Below are 26,752 nucleotides of genomic sequence, written 5' to 3' on the forward strand. Positions count from 1 at the left end.
TCAGCCACCTAGGCTCTCAGCTCACAGTCTGGAGATCAACTAGCTGAGCACTAACCAGAGGATCTGGGGAGAGTTGGCTTCTTAGCACATCCATGATGCCAGCCCAACTTAGTTCCTTGCTATTCTAGAATTGTTATTTCTATTCCTTTGCTGGCTGTTCATCCTGGGTCTCTGTTAGCCTCTGAGAGATCTCCACATTCCATCTCGATTGTCCATCTATCTTCAAAGCTACCAGCACCACTTCAAATCTTTCTCATGCTGTGAATTTTTGATTCACTCCTCAGCCAGCAACAGAAGGAAATGTTCTGCCTTTAAATGTGCTCCCATGATTAAACTGACCCCTCCCAGATAATCTCCCTACCTTTAAATCAACTGTGCATGAACACGGGAAGGTGGTTGTACTATATTCCCAGGTTCTCCAGGGCAGACATCACAGAGGGCACATTTAAGAGTGAAGCACAGTGGCAGATATTCACATGTTTAATATTCAATAATTTATCAGCACTTACAGCAACTCCATGATCCCTTCTATCAGGTAGATCCTGTTATCTTCTCCACCTCATAGCTAAATTATTTGCCAAGATCTCACAGCTGCTAATGGCAGGACCTAGATCTCCATTTGGTAGGCTGGTCTCACACCCACACCTTTTAACCACCATACTATGTTGCTTTTCAATCAGCTATTTCCAGGACTAGTGCATGAATAATTGATTTGGTGTGGGGCCAAGAAACAACCCTGAGGATGAACTAATTCCTTGATGCATATGGAAGTTTTTGTGTGAAGTTCTTCAACTGATTTTTCTGGAAAGGAGGGACACAAAGTCTCAAGGACACAGTCCTTGCAACTGAGCGTCCAACAACAGAGGCCCTGGTTGTCAACTTCAGGTGTTGGTGAGCAACAGCACTAAAGCATAGAACTGTAAATATTCAAGGCCAGTGAGGGATAGTTAAAGGGGTTGCCCTTTAACTGTAAGAGAGCATTATAGATGGTCCCTGCTGTAAATAACTTTTTAAAGTGAGTCATCTACTCTCTAGGGCAAATACTGACAGTTGATCAGGACAACCTCAATATGCTAACAATATGCAAATTTGGATTCCATGGTTAAAATTTATAATCAGAACATCTCAAGAAAGGAGACTGTCTAAAGTCATTCCTACATCCGATAGAGGACTAATACTCAATATATACAAAGAACTCAAGAAATTAGACTCCAGACAATCACATACCCTATTTTACAAATGGGGTACAGAGCTAAACAAAGAATTCTTAACGGAAGAATACCAAATGGCCAAGAAGCACCTAAAGAAATGTTCAACATCCTTAGTCATCAGGGAAATGCAAATCAAAACAACCCTGAGATTCCATCTCACACCAGTCAGAATGACTAAGATCAAAAACTCAGGTGACAGCAGATCTGGAGAGGATGTAGAGAAAGAGGAACACTCCTCCAAGGCTGGTGGGACTGCAAGCTGGTATAACCACTCTGGAAATCAGTTTGGCAGTTCATCAGAAAAGTGGACATATTACTACCTGAGGACCTAGATATAGCACTCCTGGGCATATATACTAAGAAGATGCACCAACATGTAATAAGGACACATGTTCCACTGTGTTCATAGCAGCCTTATTTATAACAGCCAGTTACTGGAAAGAACCCAGATGTCCTTCAAGAGAGGAATAGATACAGAAAATGTAGTACATTTACACAATGGAGTACTGCTCAGATATTAAAAATGATGAATTAATAAAATTCTTAGGCAAAACTAGAGTGAGGTAACCCAATCACAAAAGAACACATATGGTATGCATTCACTGATTAGTGGATATTAGCCCCAAAGGTCAGAATACCCAAGATAAATTTCACAGACAACCTGAAGCCCAAGAACAAGGAAGACTAAGTGGGAGTGCTTCGGTCCTTCTTGAAAAGGGGGATAAAATATTCACAGGAGCAAATATGGAGGCAAAGTGTGGAGCAGAGAGTGATGGAAAGGCCATCCAGAGACTGACCCACCTGGGGAGCCATCCCATATATAGTCACCTAGACACTACTGCAGATGCCAAGAAGGGCTTGCTGAAAGGAGCCTGATATAGTTGTCTCCTGAGAGTATCTGCCAGAGCCTGACAAATACAGAGACAGATGCTCACAGCCAACCAGGGACCCCAATGGAGGAGTTAGAGGAAGGACTGAAGGAGCAGAAGGCCTGGACAATTCCATAGGAAAAACAACAATATCAACCAACCAGAGTTCCTAGGGTCTAAATCACCAACCAAGGAGTACATATGGAGAGACCCATGGCTCCAGCCTTTTATATAACAGAGGATGGCCTTGTTGGGCATCAATGGGAGAAGAGGCCCTTGGTCCTGTGAAGGCTCAATGCCCCCTTGTAGGGGAATAGGAGAGCTGGGAGGTGGGAGTGGGTGGGTGAGTTGAGGAACACCCTCATAGAAGCAGCGGGAGGGAGGATGGGATAAAGGGCTTCTGATGGGGGGAATCTGAAAGGGGATAACATTTGATATGTAAATAAATGAAATATCCAATTAAAAAAGGATTAAAAAGAGAAGTACAATACTTCCTTGAGTTAGATTGAATTAGCCACCACGCCCTGCCCCTCCCTTTCTCAAGGGTAAGGCCTGTTGAGGGCGTGGCAAAAGATTCTGGGAGAGCTCTGCAGGAAGGGGGAGGGGCTTCCAGGGCTTTATTTAAAGCCAGTCAGCTCTCTTATCAGTACCATTTGCCAGTGAGCTCCACCCAAGGACAGAGCCAGAGACATGGCCCTGGGAGCAGACCTGAGTGAAACGCTAGTCGAGAAGCCTGAACATATGAATTTAGAGGTGTCCATCCTGGCTCCTTCCAAGAGAAAGCAGCCCCTAGACAAGAAGGCAGAAGACAAACAGCCCTCTGAGAGTCGGGGTAACAATGGCAGGAGTTCCAAGTCCTCTCCCATGGGCAAAGAGAACATCTGGCCAAGTCGAGAGGCTAAGGTCCCCAGCCAGAAGCGATCTGGGCGAAGCTGGGCTGTCTCCTCCTGCGGACCCCACAAGAGAAGCAGCAAGCTGGAGGAGAAGAGGAAGAACAGACCGTCTCGCTCCATAAAGAGAGGAAGGGACAAGCCGGGGTCCACCCACAAAAGAGATTCCTCGCACACAAAACTGCATGTAAAGGACCGAAGGCCCCAGCCAAGATCTCCTGTGAGGACTCTGAAGCGCAGTCGCTCTGGAGACAGGCAAGGTGCCCCATACAACTCTGCCAAGAGGCGCAGACAGACTTCTCCTCCAGAAGAAGCCAGCTCATTACCAACATTCTCGCTGCTCATGTCCAGAGTCTTCACCAATGTGGATGCCTTGCAGGTGACCCTGGACGATCTGCAAGCCCCCGGAGGTGCCTTCCTGCGTGTGCCCTCAAGCAGCACGGAGCCCAGTGTCTCGCAGCGGGCCTGGCTCACTTGGCAACTGTCCCATGCAGGAGCCACACTGAACTGGGCGCTTCACACAGTCAATTCCATCTTGACTGCGCAGGCCAGCCTGCCCAGATACACCTGGCCCCAAGGCTATTCCTTCACTGCTGACTCTAGACCCGTGCCCACCTCCAAGATCCAGGCCAGCCAGCTGGCTCAGAGACCAGGCGACTTGGCATCTCCCAACCCTTCCGTGGATGCGAGAAGCATCCTGGGCTGAGCACAGCAGGCCAGAGAGACCAGAAGGCAGGCTTTGAGTCCAGTAAGCACCAAACTACCTACAGACTCCGGAGGAACTCCACTTCAGAGCCCAGCGTCTCTCCAGTCAACGACACAGGAAGTGACTGTGAAGAAAACCTGGGAAGCCTCACTCGGGAACTTGGGAAACCTTTCATAGATGTGGACCCTTCTACCTTGCCCTTTAGGAGAAGTGTACCATTTGAGAAACGACCGACTCTTAGCATTCAATCACCCAGAGGAGCTTGGGTATCATACAGACACCCTCCTCCCCTTTTGGACAGGGTCCCTTATGCCAACTGAGGGTTAAACTGCCCATGTATGTATGGCACAGGCCACCACAACACATTGACTTGGAGTTCCCGGGGTCACACTTCTGCCCTTGTGCATGCTAGCAGTGGAGCTCCCCAGCCGCACAACCCTTTCTGGGCACGGGAAAGCCTGTGCTCCGTTCCTTCAGTTTGAACCGCATTCTTTCTTTCTGCAGAGCACTCAAGCACTGCCTAGAACCCAGACTTTACTTCTGGTTAGCAAGCTGGACTAGGAACGTTCAAAACACAGCTCACCGTTCAGTAGACTTACTCTCTGACACAGCCAATCCATTTAGTACTCTAAATCTATGACCTGATTTTTATCCACTTCATTTCCGTCTTGGTCACATCCTGTCTTGTAATGCTTCATCGTGGTTTTCACTATTTTAATAAAGTTTTATTTTTTTCTACAAAAAAATTAAGTCATTCCTTCTGTCTGAGACGTTGGCTGCTCATTCTTTAGGGCTTACTCTCTTCTTATCTCTCAGCTGCAGTATCGTCGAAATAGCACTGAGTTTAGTCGAGAAGGTTTAAATTCCAGTGCGACCTTGAACAAGTTGATTTGCTTCAACTTGTTGGAATTTTACGTACCCAACTTGTAAAATAGAAAGGACAATATTTACCTCATAGAAATGTGAATGAAACCTGAGACTTAATGGATGGTTCCTGTTCCTGTTTAAAGATTGTAGCTATAATACAGATTTCTATACTGGACCAGGTACCCAATGAACTGATGGGAAGGAAGAACAGGGCTCACAAAGACATCTTACAATGAGGTATCAGTCCCCATGTGAATGTCTCAGAAGAACGATGATTTAGGAAAAGGAGATCAAGAATGGTGTACCGGAAATGGCTGGGCTGGGGGTGAAAGCACTCACTATACAAGCTTGAGGGCCTAAATTCAATTCTCAGAATCCATGTATAAAAGCCAGTTCAGTGATGTTCACCAGCAATCCCAGCAGTCCTACCATGGCATGGGCAGTAGAGAAAAAATTAACTGGAACCTTAATTATTATCTACTTAGTGTGCCTAAAGCATACTAACTGGATAATAGGAGAAACAAGAGAGACCTTGATTCAACAAGGTCAAAGTGACAATCAATTCTCAAAAATTGTCCCTTTACCTCACATGCACACTGTGGCACATGTGCATATGCACACACATGCGCGCCACACACACAAACACACACACACACACACACACACACACAAAATAATAACAACAACAACAACAAAGCTATGTACCCCCTCCTAATTGTAGTTAAAAGGGAGGGACAGGCAATGACTTATGTGAAAATGCTACAGTCTATTATTAGATAGATAGATGTGTATATATATATATATACATATATACTTAGTATATACTAATTTAAAAGCTGTAAAAAACTTTAAAGAAGCTATATGTCATTTATCAGGCTTCTGCTGAGCAAGCATTTTGTAAATAAATACAGTTAAGGAGTTGAGCATGGCCCCTAGACAATATTTTGAGGAACAAATGGAGGCGTAAAAAAAAAAGATCATTTCGTAGATGGAAGAGTTAGACACTCAATTTGGGTATTCCTACTTTCAAAACACTGGCTTAGGCAAACCAAACATGTTCAAGAGCATCATGTGCAAGTGTCAGAGTCAAGATAGCCAGCTAGTAGGAGAAAAAAATGATCGCTTTTGTATTAAATAGTGAGATTTAGTTGCATCAGATACATGCAACAGCAAAATGTTCTTCTCAAATCACCATAGCTAAAGTGTCAGATGTTGGTATCAAGACAAGGGGTATAGATTATTCTTAAAACATGTATTGCTATATATAATCTACAGCTAAGATAGGAGACAGTATTTGTCTTAGTCAGGCTTTCTATTCCTGAACAAAATGTCACAACCAAGAAGCAAGTTGTAGAGGAAAGGGTTTATTCAGCTTACACTTCCACATTGCTGTTCATCACTGTGATGGTTTGTATATCCTTGGACCAGGGAGTGGCACCATCTGAAGGTGTGGCCTTGTTGGAATAGGTGTGACCTGGTTGGAATGGGTGTGTCACTGTGGGTGTGAGTATAAGATCCTCACCCTAGTTGCCTGGAAGTCAGTCTTCCACTAGCAGCCTTTGGATGAAGACATAGAACTCTCAGCTCCTCCTGCGCCATGCCTGCCTGGATACTGCCATGCTCCCACCTTGATGATAATGGACTGAACCTCTGAACCTGTAAGCCACCCCCAATTAAATGTTGTTTTTTTTTCATAAGACTTGCCTTGGTCATAGTGTCTGTTCACAGCAGTAAAACCCAATACTAATACAGAAATTGGTACCAGGAGTGGGGTATTGCTGTGATAGGCCTGACCATGCTTTTATTTGAAAGAATGTGGATTTTGGGACTTTGGATTTGGAAAGCAGTGGAATGCTTTAAATGGGGCTTAATGGGTCATCCTAGTAGGAATATGGAAGACTTGGTTGCTGGGAGTAATTTGAACTGTGTTGACCTGGCCCAAGAGATTTCAAAGGAGAAGAATTTCAGAATGTGGCATAAAGACTGGTTTTGTGGTATTTTGGTGAAGAATGTGGCTACTTTTTGCCCTTGTCTGAAAAGTCTGCCTGAGGCTAAGGTTAAGAGACTTGGATTAACTGCATTAATTGCATTGACAAAGGAAGTTTCAAAGAAGCCCACCGGAGACTTTGTTCTCTGGTTAAGTATTATGAAGAGAAGTTTGAACAAGCATAGCAAGCTTAGAAAGGAAAAATATAAAATATATGGTTTGAGTATTAAAGGAGTACCAGGAAGTGAAATGGAGCAAAATCTTGTGTTCTAGGAGATAAAGATTAAGGGAGTGGGACCTTGGGGCAAGATCCTACCCAGCTAAATTAGATCCAGGCATGGTGGTACACACCTTTAATCCCATGAGACAAGCATGCTGATCTCTACATTCAAGGTCAATCTACAGAGCAAGAACCAGGATAGTCAAGCTTAGGCAGTGAAGGATTTAGAAAACATAAGGCTAGTGATAATGTAATAATACAAGGGGATCATGTTCTAGTTCCTGTAAGCAGCAGAACTCGGCAGCTTCAGCCATGTGCCTCTGGCTCTAGAGTTAAGAATGGAAGGAACTACTGGGAAAATTGATGCTGGTTAGCTGGAGCTAAGGAATTAGTGGTGATTAAGAAGAGACCAGCATCGTTGAGGTGAAATCTTCTGGAAATTGTTTTCTGGGAGCACAAAGAAGCTGTGTTCCAGAGATACCCAAGGTTGTACCTCATGCTGCGGCTGGACTTGGTAATGTGTAAGAGTCACTCAGGTGGTACTGCTTGTGAAGGAATGAAGGGATCATGGAGAGAAGCTGAGGCTTAGCCCTGTGACAGGCCAGGGAAACCCACTGGAGAAGGTGAAGCCTCAGCTGTAGTTGATGGCCCAGGACTGAAGGGGTCATGCAAAGGATTTGAGGCTTGGCACCCTGAAGAGAGCCTATGAGAGGTTATTGGTGAAGCCTAGTTGGAGTGGAACACCCCAGTGCATTGGAGATGTCAATACCATGGGATGATCACCAAGAACAGCAGCCGTAATGGAGTGGATCAACCTGAGCATAGAGTGCTACAGAGGACAGAGATGGAGAAGTGATGTCAGCCCTTAGGAGGAGTCCAAAAGATCAAGTGGAATCCCAGACACTGAAAGAAGAAGCTGTAACATTGAAATGGCCTTGGAGACTCAAAGATGTTAAAGATGCCAGGGCCATGGGATACATGCTGAGGAAAGCTGCTAACAGGGAGTGGAACCAGGCCAGGAGGAAGCAGTTTGTTGCAGTCAATAAAGATGAAAAAGGAGTGAAGATCTAAAGAACACTTTGACATCAGTCATGGAGATGCAGAGTTTGGAGTTTGTCCAGCTGGTTTCCGGCCTTGCTTTGGGGATTACAGTTAATTAAGTTGAATGAATCTCAGAAGAGACCTTGAACTTTGGACTTTTAACATTGTTGCAACTGCTATAGACTATGAGGACTTTGAAAGTTGCACTAAATGCATTTTGCATTATGCTATGTTTAAGTATGGCCCCCATAGACTCATGTTTTTGAACAAGTCTATGGGGACCAGGGAGTGGAATGTGATGGTTTGTATAACCTTGGACCAGGGAGTGGCACCATCTGAAGGTGTGGCCTTGTTGGAATAGGTGTGACCTGGTTGGAATGGGTGTGTCACTGTGGGTGTGGGTATAAGATCCTCACCCTAGTTGCCTGGAAGTCAGTCTTCCACTAGCAGCCTTTGGATGAAGACATAGAACTCTCAGCTCCTCCTGCGCCATGCCTGCCTGGATACTGCCATGCTCCCACCTTGATAAAAATGGACTGAACCTCTGAACCTGTAAGCCACCCCCCAATTAAATGTTGTTTTTTTTTTTCATAAGACTTGCCTTGATCATAGTGTCTGTTCACAGCAGTAAAACCCTAACTAATACAATCACCAAAGGAAGTCAGGACAGGAACTCAAGCAGGTCAGGAAGCAGGAGCTGATGCAGAGGCCACGGACGGAGGGATGTTACTTACTGGCTTACTCAGATTGCTTTCTCGTAGAACCCAAGACTACCAGCCCAGGGATGGCACCACCCACAATGGGCCCTCCCCACCTGATCACCAATTGAGAAAATGCCTTGCAACTGGATCTCATGGAGGCCCTTCCCCAACTGAAGCCCCTTTCTCTGTGATAACTCCAGCCTGTGTCAAGTTGACACACAAAACCAGCCAGTACAATATTTGTTATGAGCAGCCTCTCTTGGGATACGTTGAATTGCCTTTTAGAGACCCTGAGAGTTCATCAAAGCCAGCTCAGACTTCTGGACTCCAGCACTAGGAGAAGATGAATGGGTGTGGCTTTAAGGCAAGAGATTTGTGATTTCTTGCACAGGAGTTTGTCTCCCTTTCTCATCCACATAGTTACCACGGAGCTTATGGACACTGGCCGTCAGAACAAGTACCTCAACATCAAAGTGGTACCTAGCATCTTCTGGGAGGTTGAGCAATAGCAGGAGCTGGATACTCAGCAGATGGGATTGTATGGCTTAGAGGAAGCAACCTACTGTTCTCTCACCGTCGCCCCCAATTTGAAAAGGAACTGACTCTGAGTTAAGACGATGAGACCTGCAGAAGAGTTCCTCAGAGAATGTGTGTGTATGTGTGTGTGTGGAAGGCTTTTATGCACATGATGTCAAGCACAGGTGGGACTCGACATGGTTAAACAAATGCTTCAGTTCTCCACTGCCCACTAAGAGTCCACTTCTCTCTCTCTGTACCCTATTGCCTTCAACTCCAGGGAGGAACTGACAGCCCTGTCATTCACTGAGAGAAGAAAGCCAACTTAACTGTATGTCTAAGTTCCGGAGAATGGCAGTAAATGGTGGTTGAAAGCTCAACTTGATCATTGAGTAGCCTGCTAACTTTGGACAAGTCAGGCAACTTCCTTGTGCCGGTGGCAACATCTCTGTGCCCCCAGCCAGGCATGGAAATTAGTGACTGAACACACACTTACCCAGAGAGTGTCCATAGAAAGCTGAGTGGAGTCAAAAATGACCATCTCCTCCAGTAGTTTCCTGGCTGGTCTCCTGCCTAAAGACTCAAACCCATCCACACTTGTCCTTCCAACACCAACTTTCATACTTCTAAAACCTGCATCTTTTCTCTTTTTCCCTTGTCCAAATCCTCCACGTCTTTGGCACCTCCCATAGAAGTGTATCAAAAAGAAATTTAGCATGGATTCCAGTGCCCTCCAGAATTTCCTTCTTGGAAAGGGGGACAAAATATTCACAGGAGCAAATATGGAGGCAAAGTGTGGAGCAGAGAGTGATGGAAAGGCCATCCAGAGACTGACCCACCTGGGGAGCCATCCCATATATAGTAGTCACCCAGACACTACTGCAGATGCCAAGAAGGGCTTGCTGACAAGAAGGAGCCTGATATAGCTGTCTCCTGAGAGGCTCTGCCAGAGCCTGACAAATACAGAGGCAGATGATCACAGCCCACCAGGGCACCCAATGGAGGAGTTAGATGAAGGACTGAAGGAGCAGAAGGCATTTACAATTTCATAGGAAGAACAACAATATCAACCAACCAGAGTTCCTAGGGTCTAAATCACCAACCAAGGAGTACATATGGAGAGACCCATGGCTCCAGCCTTATATATAACAGAGGATGGCCTTGTTGGGCATCAATGGGAGAAGAGGAACTTGGTCCTGTGAAGGCTCAAGGCCCCCTTGTAGGGGAATAGGAGAACTGGGAGGTGGGAGTGGGTGGGTGAGTTGAGGAACACCCTCATAGAAGCAGCAGGAGGGAGGATGGGATAAAGGGCTTCTGATGGGGGGAATCTGAAAGGGGATAACATTTGAAATGTAAATAAATGAAATATCCAATTAAAAAAGGATTAAAAAGAGAAGTACAATACTTCCTTGAGTTAGATTGAATTAGCCGCCACGCCCTGCCCCTCCCTTTCTCGAGGGTATGGCCTGTTGAGGGCATGGCAAAAGATTCTGGGAGAGCTCTGCAGGAAGGGGGAGGGGCTTCCAGGGCTTTATTTAAAGCCAGTTAGCTCTCTTATCAGTACCATTTGCCAGTGAGCTCCACCCAAGGACAGAGCCAGAGACATGGCCCTGGGAGCAGACCTGAGTGAAACGCTAGTCGAGAAGCCTGAACATATGAATTTAGAGGTGTCCATCCTGGCTCCTTCCAAGAGAAAGCAGCCCCTAGACAAGAAGGCAGAAGACGAACAGCCCTCTGAGAGTCGGGGTAACAATGGCAGGAGTTCCAAGTCCTCTCCCATGGGCAAAGAGAACATCTGGCCAAGTCGAGAGGCTAAGGTCCCCAGCCAGAAGCGATCTGGGCGAAGCTGGGCTGTCTCCTCCTGCGGACCCCACAAGAGAAGCAGCAAGCTGGAGGAGAAGAGGAAGAACAGACCGTCTCGCTCCATAAAGAGAGGAAGGGACAAGCCGGGGTCCACCCACAAAAGAGATTCCTCACACAAAACTGCATGTAAAGGACCGAAGGTCCCAGCCAAGATCTCCTGTGAGGACTCTGAAGCGCAGTCGCTCTGGAGACAGGCAAGGTGCCCCGTACAACTCTGCCAAGAGGCGCAGACAGACTTCTCCTCCAGAAGAAGCCAGCTCATTACCAACATTCTCGCTGCTCATGTCCAGAGTCTTCACCAATGTGGATGCCTTGCAGGTGACCCTGGACGATCTGCAAGGCCCCGGAGGTGCCTTCCTGCGTGTGCCCTCAAGCAGCACGGAGCCCAGTGTCTCGCAGCAGGCCTGGCTCACTTGGCAACTGTCCCATGCAGGAGCCACACTGCACTGGGCGCTTCACACAGTCAATTCCATCTTGACTGCGCAGGCCAGCCTGCCCAGATACACCTGGCCCCAAGGCTATTCCTTCACTGCTGACTCTAGACCCGTGCCCACCTCCAAGATCCAGGCCAGCCAACTGGCTCAGAGACCAGGCGACTTGGCATCTCCCAACCCTTCCGTGGATGCAAGAAGCATCCTGGGCTGAGCACAGCAGGCCAGAGAGACCAGAAGGCAGGCTCTGAGTCCAGTGAGTACCAAACTATCTCCAGACTCCGGAGGAACTCAACTTCAGAGCCCAGCGTCTCTCCAGTCAATGACACAGGAAGTGACTGTGAAGAAAACCTGGCAAGCCTCACTCGGGAACTTGGACTGTTGAAACCTTTCATAGATTTGGACCCTTCTACCTTGCCCTTTAGGAGAAGTGTACCATTTGAGAAACGGCCGACTCTTAGAATTCAATCAGCCATTGGAACTTGGATATCATATAGACACCCTCCTCCCCTTTTGGACAGGGTCCCTTATGCCAACTGAGGGTTAAACTGCCCATGTATGGGACAGGCCACCACAACACATTGACTTGGAGTTCCCGGGGTCAAACTTCTGCCCTTGTGCATGCTAGCAGTGCAGCTCCCTAGCCGCACAACCCTTTCTGGGCACGGGAAAGCCTGTGCTCCGTTCCTTCAGTTTGAACCGCATTCTTTCTTTCTGCAGAGCACTCAAGCACTGCCTAGAACCCAGACTTTACCTCTGGTTAGCAAGCTGGACTAGGAACGCTCCGAACACAGCTCACCGTTCAGTAGACTTACTCACTGACACAGCCAATCCATTTAGTACTCTAATTCTATGACCTGATTTTTATCCACTTTTCATTTCCGTCTTGGTCACATCCTGACTTGTAATGCTTCATCGTGGTTTTCACTATTTTAATAAAGATATATTTTTTTCTACAAAAAAAAATTAAGTCATTCCTTCTTTCTGAGACTTCGGCTACTCATTCTGTGCGGCTTACTCTCTTCTTATCTCTCAGCTGCAGTATCATAGAAATAGCACTTAGTTTAGTGGAGAAGGTTTAAATTCCAGTGCGACCTTGAACAAGTTGATTTGCTTCCGGAATTTTACGTACCCAACTTGTAAAATAGAAAGGACAATATTTACCTCATAGAAATGTGAATGAAAACCTGAGACTTAATGGATGGTTCTTGTTCCTCTTTTAAGATTATAGCTATAATACAGATTTCTATACTGGACCAGGTACCCAATGAACTGATAGGAAGGAAGAGCAGGGCTCCCACAGACATCTCACAATGAAGTTTCAGTCCCCATGTGAATGTCTCAGAAGAATGATGATTTAGGAAAAGGAGATCAAGAATGGTGTACAGGAAATGGCTGGGCTGGGGGTGAAAGCACTCACTATACAAGCTTGAGGGCCTAAATTCAATTCTCAGAATCCATGTATAAAAGCCAGTACAGTGATGTTCACCAGCAATCCCAGCACTCCTACCATGGCATGGGTAGTAGAGAAAAAATTAACTGGAACCTTGATTATTATCTACTTAGTGTGCCTAAAGCATACTAACTAGATAATAGGAGAAACAATAGAGACCTTGAGGGCTGGTGAGATGGCTCAGTGGGTAAGAGCACCCGACTGCTCTTCCAAAGGTCCTGAGTTCAAATCCCAGCAACCACATGGTGGCTAACAACCATCCGTAACGAGATCTGGCGCCCTCTTCTGGAGTGTCTGAAGACAGCTACAGTGTACTTACATATAATAAATAAATAAATCTTTAAAAAAAAAAAAATAGAGACCTTGATTCAACAAGGTCAAAGTGACAATCAATTCTCAAAAATTGTCTCTACACCTCACATGCACACTGTGGCACATGTGCATATGCACACACACACACACACACCATAACAACAACAACAACAACAAAGCTATGTACCCCCTCCTAATTGTAGTTAAAAAGGGAGGGACTAGCAATGACTTATGTGAAAATGCTATAGTCTATCATTAGATAGATAGATAGATAGATAGATAGATGTATATATATGTATATATATACATATATATATTTAGTATATACTAATTTAAAAGCTGTAAAAAACTTTAAAGAAGCTATATATCATTTACCAGGCTTCTGCTGAGCAAGCATTTTGTAAACAAAATACAGTTAAGGAGTTGAGCATGGCCCCTAGACAATATTTTGAGGAAGAAGTGGAGGCAAAAAAAAAGATCATTTTGTACATGGAAGAGCTAGACACTCAATTTGGGTATTCCTACTTTCAAAACAGTGGCTTAGGCCAAACCAAAAATGTTCAAGCGCATCATGTGCAAGTGTCAGGGTCAAGATAGTCAGCTAGTAGGAGAAAAAAATGATCGCTTTTGGATTAAATAGTGAGATTTAGTTGCATCAGATACACGCAACAGCAAAATGTTCTTCTCAAATCACCATAGCTAAAGTGTCAGATGTTGGTATCAAGACAAGGGGTATAGATTATTCTTAAAACATATATTGCTATATATAATCTACAGTTATGATAGGAGACAGTACTCGTCTTAGTCAGGCTTTCTATTCCTGGACAGCATGTCACAACCAAGAAGCAAGTTGTAGAGGAAAGGGTTTATTCAGCTTACACTTCCACATTGCTGTTCATCACTGTACTGGCTAGTTTTGTGTCAACTTGACACAGCTGGAGTTATCACAGAGAAAGGGGCTTCAGTTGAGGAAATGCCTCCATGAGATCCAGCTGTAAGGCATTTTCTCAATTAGTGATCGAGTGGGGGGAAGCCTATTGTGGGTGGGACCATCTCTGGGTGGTAATCTTGGTTCTAGAAGAGAGCAGGCTGAGCAAGCCAGGGGAGGCAAGCCAGTAAAGAACAGCCCTCCATGGCCTCTGCACCAGCTCCTGCTTTCCTACCTACTGAGTTCCAGTCCTGACTTCCTTTGGTGATGAACAGCAGTTATGGAAGTGTAAGCCGAATAAACCCCTTCCTCCCAAACTTGCTTCTTGGTCATGATGTTTGTGCAGGAATAGAAACCCTGACTAAGACAAATTGGTACCAGCAGAGTGGGGTATTCCTGTGACAACCTGACCATGTTTGGGGGAGGACTGTGGAAGGACTTTGGAACGTTGGGCTTGAATATCCATTCATTGTTAAGAGCTCTGTCAGATGTTTTGTAGGATCTTGGAAGATAATGTTGAGAACAGTGCAGTAGATGGAGGCCTGGCTTGTGAAATTTCAGAGGGAAAATTAAAGACTCTTTTCAGGGCCATTGCTGTTTTGATTGTGAAGATTCTGTAGTTCTGGTTAGCTGGGGCTGAAGATTCAGCTGTGATTAATAAGATACCAGAACAACTAAAGCAAAAACTTTGCATTACTGGGACTATTGGTGCTGGTTAGCTGGAGCTAAGAAATTAGCCGTGATTAAAAAGAGACCAGCATCATTGAGGTGACATCTTCTGGGAAGTGTTTTCTGAAAGCACAAAGAGGCTGTGTTCCAGAGATAGCCAAGGTTGTACTCCTGCTGCAGCGGGACTTGGTAATATGTAAGGGTCACCCAGGTGATACTGGTTTTGAAGGCATGAAGGGGTCACGCAGAGCAGCTGAGGCTTGGCACTGTGAGAGGGCATGGAAGACCATTTGTGAAGGTGCAGCCTGAGTTGCAATTGTAGGACCAGGACTGAAGGGGGTCACACTGTGTTTTGGAGATGCCAGTACCATGAGATGACCACCAAGATCAGCAGCAGCAGTGAAGTACAGGCATCTGGAGCCTAGAGGACGAGTCGTGTGCTACAGAGGACATGGCTGGAGAAGTGACCCAAGCCCTTGGAGGAGCCCAGAAGATCGTGAGTTGGATCCCATACATTGGACAGTTGGAGATTGATTTTTGCTTTTGATTGTGATTGTGCCCTGATATTTTCCCTCTTGAAGGAAGAAACTGTTTTAGTGGAGCCCACAGTTAAGAGACTTTTAATTGTAAAAAGACTTTGAATTTTAAAAAAGATGGATATTGTAAAGAGATTGAAATTTTAAGAATATGTAAAGACTGTGGGACTTTTAAGTTATTTAGATCTTGGGGATGAGTAAGAAAGTAAGGATTGAGGCTTACTAGTGATGTGTTTGTGTGTCAAGTTGACAAGGGGTCAATTGTACTGGCTGGTTTTGTGTCAACTTGACACAGCTAGAGTTATCACAGAGAAAAGAGCTTCAGTTGAGGAAATGCCTCCATGAGATCCAGCTGTAAGGCATTTGCTCAATTAGTGATCAAGGGGGGAAAGCCCATTGTGGGTGGGACCATCTCTGGATGGTAATCTTGGTTCTATAAGAGAGCAGGCTGAGCAAGCCAGGGGAAGCAAGCCAGTAAAGAACAGCCCTCCATGGCCTCTGCACCAGCTCCTGCTTTCTGACCTGCTTGAGTTCCAGTTACTGACTTCCTTTGGTGATGAACAGCAGTTATGGAAGTGTAAGCCGAATAAACCCTTTCCTCCCCAACTTGCTTTTTGGTCAAGATGTTTATGCAGGAATAGAAACCTTGACAAAGACAATCACCAAGGAAAGTCAGGACAGGAACTCAAGCAGGTCAGGAAGCAGGAGCTGATGCAGAGGCCACAGACAGAGGGAAGTTACTTACTGTATTACTCAGATTGCTTTCTTGTAGAACCCAAGACTACCAGCCCAGGGATGGCACCACCCACAATGGGCCCTCCCCACCTGATCACCAACTGAGAAAATGCCTTGCAACTGGATCTCATGGAGGCCCTTCCCCAACTGAAGCCACTTTGCCTGTCATAACTCCAGCCTGTGTCAAGTTGACACACAAAACCAGCCAGTACAGTATTTGTTATGAGCAGCCTCTCTCGGAACACATTGAATTGCCTTTTAGAGACCCTGAGAGTTCATCAAAACAGCTTAGACTTCTGGACTCCAGCACTAGGAGAAGATGAATGGGTGTGGCTTTAAGTCAAGAGATTTGTGATTTCTTGCACAGGAGTTTGTCTCCCTTTCTCATCCACATAGTTACCACTGAGCTTATGGACACTGGCCTTCAGAGCAAGTACCTCAACATCAAAGTGGTACCTAGCATCTTCTGGGAGGTTGAGCAATAGCACATGCTGGATACTCAGCAGATGGGATTGTATGGCTTAGAGGAAGCAACTCACTGTTCTATCACCGTCGCCCCCAATTTGAACAGGGACTGACTCTGAGTTAAGACGATGAGACCTGCAGAAGAGTTCCTCAGAGAATGTGTGTGGATGTGTGTGTGTGGAAGGCTTTTATGCACATGATGTCAAGCACAGGTGGGATTTGACATGGTTAAACAAATGCTTCAGTTCTCCACTGCCCCCTAAGAGTCCACTTCTCTCTTTCTGTACCCTACTGCCTTCAACTCCAGGGAGGAACTGACAGCCCTATCATTCACTGAGAGAAGAAAGCCAACTTAACTGTACGTGTAAGTTCCGGAGAATGGCAGTAAATGGTGGTTGAAAGCTCAACTTGATCATTGAGTAGCCTGCTAACTTTGGACAAGTCAGGCAACTTACTCCTGCCGGTGGCAACATCTCTGTGCCCCCAGCCACGCATGGAAATTAGTGACTTAACACACACTTACCCAGAGAGTGTTCATAGGAAGCTGAAATGGAGTCAAAAATGACCATCTTCTCCAGTAGTCTCCTGGCTGGTCTCCTGCCCAAAGACTCAAACCCATCCACACTTGTCCTTCCAACACCAACTTTCATACTTCTAAAACCTGCATCTTTTCTCTTTTTCCCTTGTGCAAATCCTCCACGTCTTTGGCACCTCCCATAGAAGTGTATCAAAAAGAAATTTAGCATGGATTCCAGTGCCCTCCAGAATTTCCTTCTTGGAAAGGGGGACAAAATATTCACAGGAACAAATATGGAGGCAAAGTGTGGAACGGAGAGTGATGGAAAGGCCATCCAGAGACTGACCTACCTGGGGAGCCATCCCATATATAGTCACCCAGACACTACTGCAGATGCCAAGAAGGGCTTGCTGACAGGAAGGAGCCTGATATAGCTGTCTCCTGAGAGGCTCTGCCAGAGCTTGACAAATACAGAGGCAGATGCTCACAGCAGACCAGGGCGCCCAATGGAGGAGTTAGATGAAGGACTGAAGGAGCTGAAGGCGTTTACAATTCCATGGGAAGAACAACAATATCAACCAACCAGAGTTCTTAGGGTCTAAATCACCAAAGAAGGAGTATATATGGAGAGACCCCTGGCTCCAGCCTTATATATAACAGAGGATGGCCTTGTTGGGCATCAATGGGAGAAGAGGCCCTTGGTCCTGTGAAGGCTGAAGGCCCCCTTGTAGGGGAATAGGAGAGCTGGGAGGTGGTAGTAGGTGGGTGAGTGGAGGAACACCCTCATAGAAGCAGCGGGAGGGAGGATGGGATAAAGGGCTTCTGATGGGGGGAATCTGAAAGGGGATAACATTTGAAATGTAAATAAATGAAATATCCAATTAAAAAAGGATTAAAAAGAGAAGTACAATACTTCCTTGAGTTAGATTGAATTAGCCGCCACGCCCTGCCCCTCCCTTTCTCCAGGGTATGGCCTGTTGAGGGCGTGGCAAAAGATTCTGGGAGATATCTGCAGGAAGGGGGAGGGGCTTCCAGGGCTTTATTTAAAGCCAGTCAGCTCTCTTATCAGTACCATTTGCCAGTGAGCTCCACCCAAGGACAGAGCCAGAGACATAGCCCTGGGAGCAGACCTGAGTGAAACGCTAGTCCAGAAGCCTGAACATATGAATTTAGAGGTGTCCATCCTGGCTCCTTCCAAGAGAAAGCAGCCCCTAGACAAGAAGGCAGAAGACAAACAGCCCTCTGAGAGTCAGGGTAACAATGGCAGGAGTTCCAAATCCTCTCCCATGGGCAAAGAGAACATCTGGCCAAGTCGAGAGGCTAAGGTCCCCAGCCAGAAGCGATCTGGGCAAAGCTGGGCTGTCTCCTCCTGCGGACCCCACAAGAGAAGCAGCAAGCTGGAGGAGAAGAGGAAGAACAGACCGTCTCGCTCCATAAAGAGAGGAAGGGACAAGCCGGGGTCCACCCACAAAAGAGATTCCTCGCACACAAAACTGCATGTAAAGGACCGAAGGTCCCAGCCAAGATCTCCTGTGAGGACTCTGAAGCACAGTCGCTCTGGAGACAGGCAAGGTGCCCTGTACAACTCTGCCAAGAGGCGCAGACAGACTTCTCCTCCAGAAGAAGCCAGCTCATTACCAACATTCTCGCTGCTCATGTCCAGAGTCTTCACCAATGTGGATGCCTTGCAGGTGACCCTGGACGATCTGCAAGCCCCCGGAGGTGCCTTCCTGCGTGTGCCCTCAAGCAGCACGGAGCCCAGTGTCTCACAGTGGGCCTGGCTCACTTGGCAATTGTCCCATGCAGGAGCCACACTGCACTGGGCGCTTCACACAGTCAATTCCATCTTGACTGCGCAGGCCAGCCTGCCCAGATACACCTGGCCCCAAGGCTATTCCTTCACTGCTGACTCTAGACCCGTTCCCACCTCCAAGATCCAGGCCAGCCAACTGGCTCAGAGACCAGGCGACTTGGCATCTCCCAACCCTTCCGTGGATGCGAGAAGCATCCTGGGCTGAGCACAGCAGGCCAGAGAGACCAGAAGGCAGGCTCTGAGTCCAGTGGGTACCAAACTATCTCCAGACTCCGGAGGAACTCAACTTCAGAGCCCAGCGTCTCTCCAGTCAACGACACAGGAAGTGACTGTGAAGAAAACCTGGGAAGCCTCACTCGGGAACTTGGACTGTTGAAACCTTTCATGGATGTGGACCCTTCTACCTTGCCCTTTAGGAGAAGTGTACCATTTGAGAAACGACCGACTCTTAGCATTCAATCAGCCAGAGGAACTTGGATATCCTATAGACACCCTCCTCCCCTTTTGGACAGGGTCCCTTATGCCAACTGAGGGTTAAACTGCCCATGTATGGCACAGGCCACCACAACACATTGACTTGGAGTTCCCGGGGTCAAACTTCTGCCCTTGTGCATGCTAGCAGTGCTGCTCCCTAGCCGCACAACCCTTTCTGGGCACGGGAAAGCCTGTGCTCCGTTCCTTCAGTTTGAACTGCATTCTTTCTTTCTGCAGAGCACTCAAGCACTGCCTAGAACCCAGACTTTACCTCAGGTTAGCAAGCTGGACTAGGAACGCTCCGAACACAGCTCACGGTTCAGTAGACTTACTCTCTGACACAGCCAATCCATTTAGTACTCTATGACCTGATTTTTATCCACTTTTCATTTCCGTCCTGGTCACGTCCTGACTTGTAATGCTTCATCGTGTTTTCACTATTTTAATAAAGTTTTATTTTTTTCTACAAAAAAAAAAAATTAAGTCATTCCTTCTGTCTGAGACATCGGCTGCTCATTCTTTAGGGCTTACTCTCCTCGTATCTCTCAGCTGCAGTATCATAGAAATAGCACTTAGTTTAGTGGAGAAGGTTAAAATTCCAGTGAGACCTTGAACAAGTTGATTTGCTTCCGGAATTTTACTTACCCAACTTGTAAAATAGAAAGGACAATATTTACCTCATAGAAATGTGAATGAAAACCTGAGACTTAATGGATGGTTCTTGTTCCTCTTTAAAGATTATAGCTATAATACAGATTTCTATACTGGACCAGGTACCCAATGAACTGATGGGAAGGAAGAACAGGGCTCACACAGACATCTTACAATGAGGTTTCAGTCCCCATGTGAATGTCTCAGAAGAACGATGATTTAGGAAAAGGAGATCAAGAATGGTGTACAGGAAATGGCTGGGCTGGGGGTGAAAGCACTCACTATACAAGCTTGAGGGCCTAAATTCAATTCTCAGAATCCATGTATAAAAGCCAGTACAGTGATGTTCACCAGCAATCCCAGCACTCCTACCATGGCATAGGTAGTAGAGAAAAAATTAACTGGAACCTTGATTATTATCTACTTAGTGTGCCTAAAGCATACTAACTAGATAATAGGAGAAACAAGAGAGACCTTGATTCAACAAGGTCAAAGTGACAATCAATTCTCAAAAATTGTCCCTACACCTCACATGCACACTGTGGCACATGTGCATATGCTCACACACACACACACACACACACACACGATAACAACAACAACAACAACAAAGCTATGTACCCCCTCCTAATTGTAGTTAAAAAGGGAGGGACAGGCAATGACTTATGTGAAAATGCTATAGTCTATCATAAGATAGATAGATGTATATATGTATATGTATATATATATATATATACATATATATATATATATATTTAGTATATACTAATTTAAAAGCTGTAAAAAACTTTAAAGAAGCTATATATCATTTACCAGGCTTCTGCTGAGCAAGCATTTTGTAAACAAAATACAGTTAAGGAGTTGAGCATGGCCCCTAGACAATATTTTGAGGAGGAATTGGAGACAAAAAAAAAGATCATTTTGTAGATGGAAGAGCTAGACACTCAATTTGGTTATTCCTACTTTCAAAACAGTGACTTAGGCCAAACCAAAAATGTTCAAGCGCATCATGTGCAAGTGTCAGGGTCAAGATAGTCAGCTAGTAGGAGAAAAAAAATGATCGCTTTTGGATTAAATAGTGAGATTTAGTTGCATCAGATACATGCAACAGCAAAACGTTCTTCTCAAATCACCATAGCTAAAGTGTCAGATGTTGGTATCAAGACAAGGGGTATAGATTATTATTAAAACATATATTGCTATATATAATCTACAGTTATGATAGGAGACAGTACTTGTCTTAGTCAGGCTTTCTATTCCTGGACAACATGTCACAACCAAGAAGCAAGTTGTAGAGGAAAGGGTTTATTCAGCTTACACTTCCACATTGCTGTTCATCACTGTACTGGCTAGTTTTGTGTCAACTTGACACAGCTAGAGTTATCACAGAGAAAGGAGCTTCAGTTGAGGAAATGCCTCCATGAGATCCAGCTGTAAGGCATTTTCTCAATTAGTGATCGAGTGGGGGAAACCTATTGTGGGTAGGACCATCTCTGGGTGGTAATCTTGGTTCTAGAAGAGAGCAGGCTGAGCAAGCCAGGGGAGGCAAGCCAGTAAAGAACAGCCCTCCATGGCCTCTACACCAGCTCCTGCTTTCCTACCTACTGAGTTCCAGTCCTGACTTCCTTTGGTGATGAACAGCAGTTATGGAAGTGTAAGCCGAATAAACCCCTTCCTCCCCAACTTGCTTCTTGGTCATGATGTTTGTGCAGGAATAGAAACCCTGACTAAGACAAATTGGTACCAGCAGAGTGGGGTATTCCTGTGACAACCTGACCATGTTTGGGGGAGGACTGTGGAAGGACTTTGGAACGTTGGGCTTGAATATCCATTCATTGTTAAGAGCTCTGTCAGATGTTTTGTAGGATCTTGGAAGATAATGTTGAGAACAGTGCAGAAGATGGAGGCCTGGCTTGTGAAATTTCAGAGGGAAAATTAAAGACTCTTTTCAGGGCCATTGCTGTTTTGATTGTGAAGATTCTGTAGTTCTGGTTAGCTGGGGCTGAACAATCAGCTGTGATTAATAAGATACCAGAACTACTAAAGCAAAAACTTTGCATTACTGGGACTATTGATGCTGGTTAGCTGGAGCTAAGAAATTAGCCGTGATTAAAAAGAGACCAGCATCATTGAGGTGACATCTTCTGGGAAGTGTTTTCTGAAAGCACAAAGAGGCTGTGTTCCAGAGATAGCCAAGGTTGTACTCCTGCTGCAGCGGGACTTGGTAATATGTAAGGGTCACCCAGGTGATACTGGTTTTGAAGGCATGAAGGGGTCACGCAGAGCAGCTGAGGCTCGGCACTGTGAGAGGGCATGGAAGGTCATTTGTGAAGGTGCAGCCTGAGTTGCAATTGTAGGCCCAGGACTGAAGGGGGTCACGCTGTGTTTTGGAGATGTCAGTACCATGAGATGACCACCAAGAGCAGCAGCAGCAGTGGAGTACAGGCATCTGGAGCCTAGAGGACGAGTCGTGTGCTCCAAAGGGCATGGCTGGAGAAGTGACCCAAGCCCTTGGAGGAGCTCAGAAGATTGTGAGTTGGATCCAATACATTGGACGGTTGGAGATTGATTTTTGCTTTTGATTTGACTGTGCCCTGATATTTTCCCTCTTGAAGGAAGAAACTGTTTTAGTGGAGCCCACAGTTAAGAGACTTTTAATTGTAAAACGACTTTGAATTTTAAAAAAGATGGATATTTGAAAGAGATTGAAATTTTAAGAATATGTGAAGACTGTGGGACTTTTAAGTTATTTAGATCTTGGGGATGAGTAAGAATGTAAGGGTTGAGGCTTACTAGTGATGTGTTTGTGTGTCAAGTTGACAAGGGGTCAATTGTACTGGCTGGTTTTGTGTCAACTTGACACAGCTAGAGTTATCACAGAGAAAGGAGCTTCAGTTGAGGAAATGCCTCCATGAGATCCAGCTGTAAGGCATTTTCTCAATTAGTGATCAAGGGGGGAAGCCCATTGTGGGTGGGACCATCTCTGGATGGTAATCTTGGTTCTATAAGAGAGCAGGCTGAGCAAGCCAGGGGAAGCAAGCCAGTAAAGAACAGCCCTCCATGGCCTCTGCACCAGCTCCTGCTTTCTGACCTGCTTGAGTTCCAGTTCCTGACTTCCTTTGGTGATGAACAGCATTTATGGAAGTATAAGCCGAATAAACCCTTTCCTCCCCAACTTTCTTTTTGGTCATGATGTTTATGCAGGAATAGAAACCTTGACAAAGACAATCGCCAAAGGAAGTCAGGACAGGAACTCAAGCAGGTCAGGAAGCAGGAGCTGATGCAGAGGCCACAGAGAGTGGGAAGTTACTTACTGGCTTACTCAGATTGCTTTCTTGTAGAACCCAAGACTATCAACCCAGGGATGGCACCACCCACAATGGGCCCTCCCCACCTGATCACTAATTGAGAAAATGCCTTGCAACTGGATCTCATGGAGGCCCTTCCCCAACTGAAGCCCCTTTCTCTGTGATAACTCCAGCCTGTGTCAAGTTGACACACAAAACCAGACAGTACAGTGTTTGTTATGAGCACCCTCTCTCGGGACACGATGAATTGCCTTGTAGAGACCCTGAGAGTTCATCCAAGCCAGCTCAGACTTCTGGACTCCAGCACCAGGAGAAGATGAATGGGTGTGGCTTTAAGAGATTTGTGATTTCTTGCACAGGAGTTTGTCTCCCTTTCTCATCCACATAGTTACCACAGAGCTTATGCACACTGGCCTTCAGAGCAAGTACCTCAACATCAAAGTGGTACCTAGCATCTTCTGGGAGTTTGAGCAATAGCACGTGCTGGATACTCAGCAGATGGGATTGTATGGCTTAGAGGAAGCAACTCACTGTTCTGTCACGGTCGCCCCCAATTGGAACAGGAACTGACTCTGAGTTAAGACTATAAGACCTGCAGAAGAGTTCCTCAGAGAATGTGTGTGTTTGTGTGTGTGTGGAAGGCTTTTATGCACATGATGTCATGAACAGGTGGGACTTGACATGGTTAAACAACTGCTTCAGTTCTCCACTGCCCACTAAGAGTCCACTTCTGCCTTTCTGTACCCTACTGCCTTCAACACCAGGGAGGAATTGACAGCCCTAGCATTCACTGAGAAGAAAGCAAACTTAACTGTATGTCTAAGTTCCGGGAGAATGGCAGTAAATGGTGGTTGAAAGCTCAACTTGATCAATGAGTAGCCTGCTAACTTTGGACAAGTCAGGCAACTTACTCCTGCCGGTGGCAACATCTTTGTGCCCCCAGCCACGCATGGAAATTTGTGACTTAACACACACTTACCCAGAGAGTGTTCATAGAAAGCTGAGATGGAGTCAAAAATGACCATCTCCTCCAGTAGTTTCCTGGCTGGTCTCCTGTCCAAAGACTCAAACCCATCCACACTTGTCCTTCCAACACCAACTTTCATACTTCTAAAACCTGCATCTTTTCTCTTTTTCCCTTGTCCAAATCCTCCACGTCTTTGGCCCCTCCCATAGAAGTGTATCAAAAAGAAATTTAGCATGGATTCCAGGGCCCTCCAGAATTTCCTTCTTGGAAAGGGGGACAAAATATTCACAGGAGCAAATATGGAGGCAAAGTGTGGAGCAGAGAGTGATGGAAAGGCCATCCAGAGACTGACCCACCTGGGGAGCCATCCCATATATAGTCACCCAGACACTACTGCAGATGCCAAGAAGGGCTTGCTGACAGGAAGGAGCCTGATATAGCTGTCTCCTGGGAGGCTCTGCCAGACCCTGACAAATACAGAGGCAGATGCTCACAGCCGACCAGGGCACCCAATGGAGGAGTTAGATGAAGGACTGAAGGAGCTGAAGGCGTTTACAATTCCATAGGAAGAACAACAATATCAACCAACCAGAGTTCTTAGGGTCTAAATCACTAACCAAGGAGTACATATGGAAAGACCCATGGCTCCAGCTTATATATAACAGAGGATGGCCTTGTTGGGCATCAATGGGAGAAGAGGCCCTTTGTCCTGTGAAGGCTCAATGCCCCCTTTTAGGGGAATAGGAGAACTGGGAGGTGGGAGTGGGTGGGTGAGTGGAGGAACACCCTCATAGAAGCAGCGGGAGGGAGGATGGGATAAAGGGCTTCTGATGGGGGGAATCTGAAAGGGGATAACATTTGAAATGTAAATAAATGAAATATCCAATTAAAAAAGGATTAAAAAGAGAAGTACAATACTTCCTTGAGTTAGATTGAATTAGCCGCCACGCCCTGCCCCTCCCTTTCTCCAGGGTATGGCCTGTTGAGGGCGTGGCAAAAGATTCTGGGAGATATCTGCAGGAAGGGGGAGGGGCTTCCAGGGCTTTATTTAAAGCCAATCAGCTCTCTTATCAGTACCATTTGCCAGTGAGCTCCACCCAAGGACAGAGCCAGAGACATGGCCCTGGGAGCAGACCTGAGTGAAACGCTAGTCGAGAAGCCTGAACATATGAATTTAGAGGTGTCCATCCTGGCTCCTTCCAAGAGAAAGCAGCCCCTAGACAAGAAGGCAGAAGACAAACAGCCCTCTGAGAGTCGGGGTAACAATGGCAGGAGTCCCAAGTCCTCTCCCATGGGCAAAGAGAACATCTGGCCAAGTCGAGAGGCTAAGGTCCCCAGCCAGAAGCGATCTGGGCAAAGCTGGGCTGTCTCCTCCTGCGGACCCCACAAGAGAAGCAACAAGCTGGAGGAGAAGAGGAAGAACAGACCGTCTCGCTCCATAAAGAGAGGAAGGGACAAGCCGGGGTCCACCCACAAAAGAGATTCCTCGCACACAAAACTGCATGTAAAGGACCGAAGGTCCCAGCCAAGATCTCCTGTGAGGACTCTGAAGTGCAGTCGCTCTGGAGACAGGCAAGGTGCCCTGTACAACTCTGCCAAGAGGCGCAGACAGACTTCTCCTCCAGAAGAAGCCAGCTCATTACCAACATTCTCGCTGCTCATGTCCAGAGTCTTCACCAATGTGGATGCCTTGCAGGTGACCCTGGACGATCTGCAAGCCCCCGGAGGTGCCTTCCTGCGTGTGCCCTCAAGCAGCACGGAGCCCAGTGTCTCGCAGCGGGCCTGGCTCACTTGGCAACTGTCCCATGCAGGAGCCACACTGCACTGGGCGCTTCACACAGTCAATTCCATCTTGACTGCGCAGTCCAGCCTGCCCAGATACACCTGGCCCCAAGGCTATTCCTTCACTGCTGACTCTAGACCCGTGCCCACCTCCAAGATCCAGGCCAGCCAACTGGCTCAGAGACCAGGCGACTTTGCATCTCCTAACCCTTCCGTGGATGCAAGAAGCATCCTGGGCTGAGCACAGCAGGCCAGAGAGACCAGAAGGCAGGCTTTGAGTCCAGTGAGCACCAAACCATCTCCAGACTCCGGAGGAACTCAACTTCAGAGCCCAGCGTCTCTCCAGTCAACGACACAGGAAGTGACTGTGAAGAAAACCTGGGAAGCCTCACTCGGGAACTTGGACTGTTGAAACCTTTCATAGATGTGGACCCTTCTACCTTGCCCTTTAGGAGAAGTGTACCATTTGAGAAACGGCCGACTCTTAGAATTCAATCAGCCAGAGGAACTTGGATATCCTATAGACACCCTCCTCCCCTTTTGGACAGGGTCCCTTATGCCAACTGAGGGTTAAACTGCCCATGTATGGCACAGGCCACCACAACACATTGACTTGGAGTTCCCGGGGTCAAACTTCTGCCCTTGTGCATGCTAGCAGTGCAGCTCCCCAGCCGCACAACCCTTTCTGGGCACGGGAAAGCCTGTGCTCCGTTCCTTCAGTTTGAACTGCATTCTTTCTTTCTGCAGAGCACTCAAGCACTGCCTAGAACCCAGACTTTACCTCTGGTTCGCAAGCTGGACTAGGAACTCTCCGAACACAGTTCAGTATACTTACTCTCT

At 46.4% G+C, this 26,752-nt stretch overlaps 3 protein-coding genes and 1 pseudogene across 3 annotated transcripts; all 4 read left to right on the forward strand.

The window, feature by feature from the left end:
- Window positions 1-2,763: 2,763 nt before the first annotated feature.
- LOC147006159 (uncharacterized) lies at window positions 2,764-3,716 on the forward strand. The gene has a single exon (XM_085831570.1). It carries the CDS (start codon window positions 2,771-2,773, stop codon window positions 3,674-3,676), a length of 906 nt encoding a protein of 301 aa, XP_085687696.1. The 5' UTR covers window positions 2,764-2,770; the 3' UTR covers window positions 3,677-3,716.
- A 6,896-nt stretch (window positions 3,717-10,612) lies between these two features.
- On the forward strand, window positions 10,613-11,516 carry LOC147006160 (uncharacterized; annotated as a pseudogene).
- Window positions 11,517-16,345: 4,829 nt separating this feature from the next.
- On the forward strand, window positions 16,346-18,935 carry LOC147006161 (uncharacterized). The gene is made up of 2 exons (XM_085834779.1): window positions 16,346-16,387; window positions 18,015-18,935. Exons 1-2 carry the CDS (start codon window positions 16,346-16,348, stop codon window positions 18,933-18,935), a joined length of 963 nt encoding a protein of 320 aa, XP_085690905.1.
- Window positions 18,936-25,247: 6,312 nt separating this feature from the next.
- Window positions 25,248-26,153, forward strand: LOC147006162 (uncharacterized). The gene has a single exon (XM_085831663.1). It carries the CDS (start codon window positions 25,248-25,250, stop codon window positions 26,151-26,153), a length of 906 nt encoding a protein of 301 aa, XP_085687789.1.
- Window positions 26,154-26,752: the final 599 nt, after the last annotated feature.

The sequence above is a fragment of the Mus caroli genome, unplaced genomic scaffold (genome assembly GCF_978045245.1).
Source record: "Mus caroli unplaced genomic scaffold, Mus_caroli_1 scaffold_1, whole genome shotgun sequence".
Lineage (NCBI taxonomy): Eukaryota > Metazoa > Chordata > Mammalia > Rodentia > Muridae > Mus > Mus caroli.